The 9,041-nt window shown below is 49.8% G+C and overlaps 1 protein-coding gene across 1 annotated transcript in view; it reads left to right on the top strand.

The window, feature by feature from the left end:
• The window catches only part of LOC147668405 (E3 ubiquitin-protein ligase TRIM11-like), a 117,196-nt gene extending 110,099 nt beyond the window's left edge, over positions 1–7,097 (top strand). Inside the window, exon 6 of the mRNA XM_086948573.1 lies at positions 6,333–7,097. Coding sequence (XP_086804699.1) covers positions 6,333–6,847 — 515 coding nt within the window. The 3' untranslated portion in view covers positions 6,848–7,097. The remainder of the gene's footprint in view (positions 1–6,332) is intronic.
• Positions 7,098–9,041: the final 1,944 nt, after the last annotated feature.

The raw sequence follows: 9,041 nt of genomic DNA on the forward strand, positions 1-9,041 counted from the left end.
AGGGGGATACCATCACCGGGGATAATTGAAGGTTGAGGGACCAAACCTGGTCCAACAAGTGGCCTTGGGAATGGGTGGGGACCGTTATGTGCGGGACAAAGTTCAAAGAGGAGAGAGATTCGGTGAACTCTTTGGAAGCGGTGCACTCAAAGGGGTCCGAAGGCCAATAATTGAAGTCGCCTAGCACCAAGACCGAGGCGTAGTTGACCACCAAATTGGCCAACAGGTCTTGAAATGCCGGCAGGAATAAAGGAGAAGACTGGGGGGGCCGGTACATAAGGAGACAAGTGATGGGGGGAGAGAAGGATAGGGAACGGGCCACAAGGAATTCAGTAGGAGCAATGGGAGAATAGGAAAGAAATTGAAACTGTAATTCTGAACGGGCGATAAGCGCCACGCCGCCGCCGGCCCTGCCCGCCGGACGATCGGCGCGCAGGGCAACGTAGGAAGGGAACATTTTCTGTTGAGGTACAGTTTTTACTGTTCATCACTGTATTTGTGTTTGAAATAAAAGTAAATATCCCATCATTCAACACAAAATACCATTCCACATAATTACACTCATAACACACAATCTCACTCCACATAGTTCCAGTGCACTCAATACCACATAATTACTATCCGCATAATTCCACTGCACGCCATGCCACAATTCCACTACACAAATCCACTCGACATAATTCCGCAACTAAAAATTACAATCCAACCCACATTATTCCACTACACAACACATGCATACACACACATAAAATGTGTTTTACACAGGTGAAGCACATTGCCATTTACAATGCCAATAGCTCTAACCCAAACAAATGGGAGACCTATTGCATTTCCAATGCTTGTATTTGATGTTCCCTGTAAGATGAATGAATGAATATACAGCTACATAACAAGAGCAGCTTTGTTTTTATTCGATCATTACTGCTCATAATATTTGTGCAAAAATGAACCCCTTTGTGGTCGATGCAAAAACAAATTCAGTTTGGGATGGATCCCTAAAGACATTTACTAATTCAGTGACAGCGCGGCTTGTAATGCGGGTTTACCCATCGTGAATTTAAAGGCCCAAACAGCAATCTTTTTTATTTTGATATCTCTATCAGTATTTCATATAAATAATATAACGGCAGTGACGCGATGTCACACAAGGCCCTTTTCCGTTTCTCGATAGCGCATGGTATATTCTCCTAATGGGAGCTTCTTTGTTATTCACATGTTAGGGACTTAAAGCTTGAGTATATCCTCACTGCCATTTGCTTTCACGCACACAAAGCACTCCACAACGCCGGACCAGCCTACCTTAACAGCGGAATCAGCTTCTACATCCCCCACCCGCCAGCTCAGCTCCGCCAGCCTCGCCTTCGCCTCTATCCCCCGCATCCAACGAATGACCTCCGGCGGCAGATTCTTCTACTACCTCGCCGCCAAGACCTGGAACACCCTCCCTACCCACAAACAGCAGACCCAAGACCTACTCGCCTTCAGAAGACTCCTCAAGACCTGGCTCTTCGAGCAGGAGGAGCCCCCCCCCCCCCCCCCTCCCCCTCAGCGCCTTGAGACCCTCACAGGTAAGTAGCGCGCTCTACAAGTACTCTGATTGATTTCAAGGTGCCCCAGCACTGACAAAAGTGCACATAACCCGGAAACATCCCACAAGGTTCGTCTTCATGGTAGACATGTGTTGCAGCATTTTTTATGTCATTTCTTTTTTAATACAGGTGTTCAATTATACATAATATAATACTAATTATATATAAGGTAACAGAAATGGCAATAGCGATCGCTAAACACTTAGAAGGTCCCAAAGGCGAGACCTATTGGCTATTCCAATGCTTGTTTTTAAAATTGGGTAGACTTGACCAGACTGACTAGCATGCGATCCACTCTTTCCCAAAATGTGACTTTTTGTAATGTTCTTTCCTAAGCCTCTGACGCTGTCTTTTAGTTGGCTGTGTGATGTCTTCAAGTGTGTCTGACCTTAACAAAGTGTGGGTAATATGGGTTACTGGTTCTCCCAGATCTATACTAGTTTTGTGAGGTGGACAAAGCAGAGAGACACCACAGCTTTCAGTTCTCCTGTGGCACCTGCTAGTTAACGACCTTTGGGCTCCACAACGCCGCTGTTCCGAAATTACTTCACTCGACTCTACTGTAACCTTTCCTAATTGTGTTGTTTTTTTGGCAAGGAACTTTATTATTTGAAGCACAATTGTCAGAATTGGTTGGTGTGGTAATGTCCACTGTTTTTGAAGTTGTCTTTTAACTGCAGCTTAATGTCGTCTAAAACAGAGTCTACAAATCTTGGAAGGGATGCCAGCAGGGGCGGTGGGTGACATTGCAAAGTGGTGGGGCGCAAAGTGATTTGCATACAGCACCGTAGCGAGCGAGCGCAGCGAGCGAGCCCGAACCCCAATTTTTTTTAAAAAAGAAGAAAAATCGTGCATTTTCAAGCAAATTTGAGAAAGCAGGAATGTTAATAAAGCAATTGTGAAAGTGCAGTTATTACATTAATAGATGGCATAACATAGGTAGCTGCTTATTCAGTATAAACACAGAATGACCATGCAAGGTTCCACAGCATATGCTAAAGCAGAACAAAACAAAACGCCCACTCTGCGACATTTCCCACTTTCACTGAGCTATGATGGACTCTCTGCCCTCCTGCACTCTATGGCACCCATGCCCTGTGCACCGTCTACCACTGCGTCACACTCCCCCATGCGCATACCACTCGGTTTGTACTTGTAACCCCATCCTTCATCCGCTTTTTTTTGTTGTTGCAGTTTTTATATAGCGCGAACTCGACCAGAAGGTATTGCAGCGCTTTACATGAACACCAATCACAATACACATCATTTTCGATAAACATGGGGAGATTAAGTAATTTGCCCAAAATCACAGGTTGTTGAGCCGAAGCCGAGACCCAAACCTGATTCCCCAGCTCCAAGGTCGGTAGGACATCCTGGGGAGGGAGGAGAAAAAGGGAGGGGGAGAGGAGTCAGGGGAGCCCTGGTGAGTGTGAGAAGAGGGGAGGAGAGCCGAGTGAGCGTGTCCCGGAGAGAGGGAGTGAAGAGGAGGGGGGCTGAGCGCGGATCCCGCCAGAAGCAAAGGACGAGGGTCTGACTAGAGTCAGAGACAGAGAGAGTGCAGAGGAGAGACAGAGAGAGAGAGAGAGAGGGCAGCTGGCACCAAGGAGACACAGAGAGCACGAGGCACAAGGAGGAGCAGGGCGCACGTGCACAGAGACATCCTTCAATATAGATGAAGAGAGAGCGGAGGACATAACTGGGCAAAGACCAAGAAGGGGAGAGTGACAGAGATGGGGCAGAAGAAGAGACAGGGGGAGGTACCGAGAGCGGAGGGGCAGACAGAGTGCCTGGGCAGAATAAAGACAGCGCGTGAGAGAGGAGCGCTCTCACCCCGAACACCTCGCGGAGGTACTTCCTCCTCTCCCAGGATACCTCCTGCCTCCTCACCCGGGATAACTCCTGCCTCCTCACCCGGGATACCTCCTGCCAACTCACTCACTCTGAGGTAGAGAGCTCCATCTGCCTCCTCATCCCGGACACCACCTGCCTCCTCTCCCAGGATACCTCCTCCCTCCTCGCCGGGGACATCTCTTGCATCACAAGCCCGGACTCCTCTTCGGTGAGGTAGAGAGGTTCACCTGCCTCCTCTCCCGGACCTCTCCTGCCTCTCTCTTCGGACCCCTCCTGCCTCCTCACCTCGGACCCCTCCTGCCTCGCCACGGATAGCTCCTCGCTGTCCCACAGAAGCTCTTAACCCCTCAGCACTGACAGCACCTCCGTCTGGTAGAAAACTCAGGCTGCACTTTCAACCCGAACGCATCTGAGAGAGGTAGAAAGACCCCGGGTTGTCTGCTCTCCCTGACACCCCTGGGTGAAGAACAGAAGGTTCAGACTGCTTCCTGACCACGAGTGGACCTCAGTGAGGTACAGAGACCCCAGGCTGCCTGCCCCCCCCCCCCAGATACCCGCCTCGGTGAGGTACAAAGACCCCAGGCTGCCTCCTCGCCACGGGTGGACCCCAGGGAGGTACAAAGACCCCCAGGTGCCTCCTATCTCCCAACACATCTCAGTGAGGTATAAAGATCCCAGTCTGCCTGCGCCCCCGGACACTTTATCGGAGAGGTACAGAGACCCTCGTGTGCCTGTTCTCGCCCCCCCCGGACACCCCATCGGAGAGGTACAGAGACCCCCGTTTGCCTGTTCCCCGGGACACCCACTCGGTGAGGTACAAGGACCCCAGCTGCCTCCTCCCCCCGGACCCCTCCCCGGTGAGGTACAGAGACCCCCAGGCTGCCAGCCCCCCCGGACACCCCTCCTCACCATGACCTGCATCGCAGATTTCTTCACCTACGAGACCACCAAGTCCGTGGTGGTGAAGAGCTGGACCATCGGCGTCATCAGCCGGGCCGTGCAGCTCCTCATCATCGCCTACTTTGTCGGGTAGGCGCTGTCTGTCCGTTGGTGGATGTGTGGGTCTGTCCTTGTGTGTGCAGAGATGGACGTGTGCGTGTGCCATTGCCCTTACTGTTGTGATAATAGCACTGTGAGTCCGTCGCAGGCCATACATTCGATTTGGCATGGATCTTTCGCGAGAGGCAGAGCTCTGAGCCTCTTCCTTGACAGGATGTCCCACCCCCACCACGCGCGGCATCCAATGATGGATGCTGCGCAGTGGACCAGCCAATCCTGGCGCTGCATGCAGTGCCAGGATTGACTGGAGGGTACATTTGCTGCTCACCCTGTCGCCCTTTGGAAACCCGGGCTGTGGCAGCAAACAAGCACCCCTGGGTCCCGCTGGGGAACTTACAGTGCGCATGCTTGAGAAAGTTGCCAGCTTTCCCAAGCATGCGCACTGTAAGTTCCCCCGCGCCGCGGACTGTCACTGCGCACTACGCTCTGCTGCAACCTGAGTGTGGACTGTCACTCAAGCTGCAGCAGGCCACCCCCCTGCGCAATTCCCGCCGGCGGCTGTATTTTATTTAGAAGATAGTTACTAGGATTGCGGCCGGCGGCCGCGATGCGGGTCCATGGTCGCTGGTGGGGCTACGCCCCTACGCCCCAATGGACGCACAGCTGCTGGATGCCAGTTTATCTAAAACTGGACTGCAGACACAAGCAGGAACATATTGTGTGTGTACTTGTGCCCTCTGGAATATAGAGAGCTTTTGTATTGAATAAGTCCACCTAGATGTCTGACTTACTAGACTGGTACGGTAAGGCTTCGATGACAGTTTGAAATGAACTAAGCAAAATATCCCACGTATTGTTGTCGTTTCCTCCCCAACAAGGGGAGTGGCGGTCCAGTACTCCAGCTTGTCGGAGATGTCTGGAGACGGTGATAAGGGGGGGGGGGCAGGCCAGAGGTATTCCTTCTCCCTGTATCAACACAGGCTTTGCCTGTGGCTCCACCTGTGAGTGGAAAGGTCTCATCCAATTGAGTCTTCCTCCAGACCTCGAATGGAATTCGACAGCCCTATTAGAGAAATGCCATTGGTAATTGACTGTTTTGTTCCCTGGACAGGATCCTTGCTGTCCAAGCCTGAAAGTTGAGGTTTAAAGCTGTTATCGTTGGGATTAAATGGTTGGTGCACCTCAACTATCACTTGCCTAACCTTGACCTTTGTCAGGACAGTGTTTGGCTCTATTACACATTTAGCTGCCAGTGGCCCATTGGAATTAAGATACAGTCCCTCAGGAACTGTATCCAGCTCAGACTGCAAAATCCCCAAGTCATTCTGACTTCAATGAGCTCAACACCTGAGTTTACCTCCCCTCCATGGCTCGGAAGCTCCTTTTCGCCAAGTACTCACACTGGAAGGCAGGTTTTTTAGTTTTAATTTCTGCGGAGATAACAGATTTTAAAGATATTTACAGAGTTTTGGGTGTTATTTCGGAAAAACCAGGTTAAAATGCACGTAGCAGGCTTGTAATCCACTTGCCTTGTTGTGATATGTAAGTAAAGCAGTCACTGGATTCTTTAAAAAAAAAAAAATGTTGTCTCGATTTCCCCCTGTACTATTTTGCTGTTAGTTTGAACCTCTGCTATAATTGAAGGAAATCCCCTTCTTGTTCAATCAATCAATCAATCAAATAAACTTTATTCGGTTTCACAAAAGTAAACTATAAAAGGTACCCCCCTTCTTGTTTTGTTGTAGCCTCTGCTTGCGTGGGTTTCATTTTTTCTCTCTAGCGCTGTGTGCTCCTTCCAGATGTGGTGTAAATTAATCATATGTACAACAGAAGCAGTAATTACAGCCTTTATTTGTGTCATTAAATCTCTAATTGTGAATCTCTTCTCTGCAGTGATGGTGACTCTGGATCTTGACACGGCTCATCCTGGGATCCTCCTGTCTGAGGGAGGGAGACGAGTGAGACAGACGGGCACAGCACAGACCCTGCCGGACACCCCCAAGAGATTCACCAACTCCTGGCCCTGTGTGCTGGGGAGCGAGGGGTTCACCTCCGGCAGACATTACTGGGAGGTGCAGGTGCTGCAGGAGGGGGGGTGGTGGAATGTGGGGGTCGCAGCGGAGTCTGTGAACAGGAAGGGCTTCTTCCCATGGTCACCTGAGAGGGGAGTCTGGGCTGTGCGGGGGTCGAAGGGTCAGTACACTGCTCTCACCTCCCCTGCAACCCCTATGTCCCCGCGTGAGAAGCCCCTGAAGCTGGGGGTGTTTCTGGACTACGAGGGGGGGCGGCTGTCCCTGTACAATGCTGTCTCCATGGAGCTTCTCTTCTCCTTCCCGCAGGCCCCCTTCCCACAGAGGCTCTTCCCGTACTTCCTGCTCTGGGAAGGAGCGGAGCTGAGGCTGGTGTGAGCCCCCCTCCCCCCCCCCCCAACTGTCATCTACAGTTCAAAGAATCTTCAAACACCAACATTCCAAAGAATCTTCTTCACAAGGACCCTCCCACATGTTGCCATGACACCCAGAAGCCTCACGTGAAACTGACTGCTACATATCTCTTTTCCTTGTACATTTTTTAAAACAAGGGCAGGAAATGTTTGCTGTGTGAATTATGCAGCAGACATCATGTAACATATGATAAAGTCTCTTTAAACTTCAAAAATGTGTATTTCTTTCACACGTGGAGCTTTGACATTAATATGCACATTATAGCGCTGCGCTGAGAAGTACTTATTGAAAGTGATTGTTTTTAAACATGACCCTAGAAACCATTCCTTCCCCGCCCAATAACAGGGATATTATTAAATACCTCAGACGCAAGACAGTTGTCACGTGAACCCTGTATGTAACCCAGATTCAGGGCGGCTTTAGGACAGTGCGACCGGTGCAGCCGCACCTGCGCTAATCTGGGAGCAGTGATGTGTGCAGAAATAACTTTAGGTTTTAAAAGCACCTGCTTCTTCCTTGTGTGTCCAGCAGGTTTCAGGCAACAATAAAAATGTCAAGATAACACAGGTGAATAATGTTTCTGCTGGAGAGAGATCGAAGTTTTGTCTTGTCACAGTTTCAACTCATCCTTAAGTAGCGCAGAGGGTTAATATGCCGGCTGCAAAGAACGTGTACATGCAGAACACAGAACGTTAATCCTCATTGGTTTGTGTAACATTTCCTATAGACTGATTTACACATATAAGATTCATTGCCTCTGTTAATGTGTGTTTGGTGTAAAGTGCTCTGACACCTACGAGTTGGCATGAGTAGCGCTATAAAACAAAAGACATGCGTATGAGAGAGGGACTGTACAGAGATGGGTGCCACTGTTGGAAGGTGGGAGTGTAGGAATATTTAATAATGGTGTCATGGGCGGAGGGGCGCAAATAAATATTGTCGCACCTGACGCCTCTAATTCTAAAGCCGGCTCTGCCCAGATTATTTTAGATCCATTAATTCAAACGCAATCGTTTTTTGTAGCGCTGGTATTCTAAACTCACGGTTTTGAAGGTGCTTTCATATGGGATAAGGAAGAAAATGGACCATCAGTGAAATCAAATATTTTTCTAGGATCACAAAATTTGGTTACGCAGTGAAGCCGCAATTAAACCAGGTGTTCTAGTTTCCCTTCGGACAAATTACCTACTAAATGGGTATCCATTTGTCTCTCCTTTTTACCTTAAATGTTAATGCTTTTATGAGATGACCTGTGAATTAAGCTGATATTTCTTTGCAAGGGTTTAAAACTTCTTTCCGATGACAGTGTTTTTGTAACGTGAGCTCAGGGCCGGCCCTAGGCATGTGCAAACTGTGCACCTGCACAGGGCCGCCAAACCCCAGGGGCCGCCACGTCTCCAGTCGATGAAGGGGGCCCCTCAGCTAAGCTCTCCGGTAGAGAGCTGTGTCTCTCTCTCTCTCTCTCTAAAGCAGCTGCTGCTGTCCGCAGCCTGCTCCTCGCCTCGCGCTGCTGACCTTTGACTGAAGAGAAACAAAGTATCAACTTCCATTGTTTCTCTTCAGTCAAAGCCACGAGCTAGGCCCGGAAAGAGGAGGGGGTGGGGGCCCTAGGATGGTGCATTCTCCTCAGGGCTCTATTCCTTTGAGAAGGGAGGAGGCCAGGGCTGTTAGGGGTGAGGGGTGTGGGAGGGGGGGTTGTCAGGGTTTGGGGGCCTACATGGGCTGGGGACCTCTTAATGTGATTGTGGCACCCTTAAAAAAACTGCTTCCCTGCTACCCCCTACAAGTTATCTAAAGACACAATTACAATGCTGGAGCTGGCTCTGTGTTTCCACATCAGCATTTTAAAAGCATGCTTCCATTTTCTGGATGATTTTAGCCGGCTCGACTACCCATGTCTAACATGCGAAAGTGAAAGCGATTTGCTCACCCCTCTTGAGTGGGCCTCGGTAGTGGAGAGCTGGCATGCTGGCATGTGGCGAAGACGCAGTGTTCTGCTATGTGATTGTGCACAGGTTGGCCCATGGTGAATTCTAACTATTAGAAAGAACGCTCCAGATGCAGAACCACTTCCTCAGCCACCAAGTTTGGGACAAGGAACGAGACAGTAAGTAAGTTTATTTTTATTGTTGAAAGGTGAAACAGAGGTCCCGGTGGA

The sequence above is a fragment of the Lissotriton vulgaris genome, unplaced genomic scaffold (genome assembly GCF_964263255.1).
Source record: "Lissotriton vulgaris unplaced genomic scaffold, aLisVul1.2 SCAFFOLD_815, whole genome shotgun sequence".
NCBI classification, from domain to species: Eukaryota; Metazoa; Chordata; class Amphibia; order Caudata; family Salamandridae; genus Lissotriton; species Lissotriton vulgaris.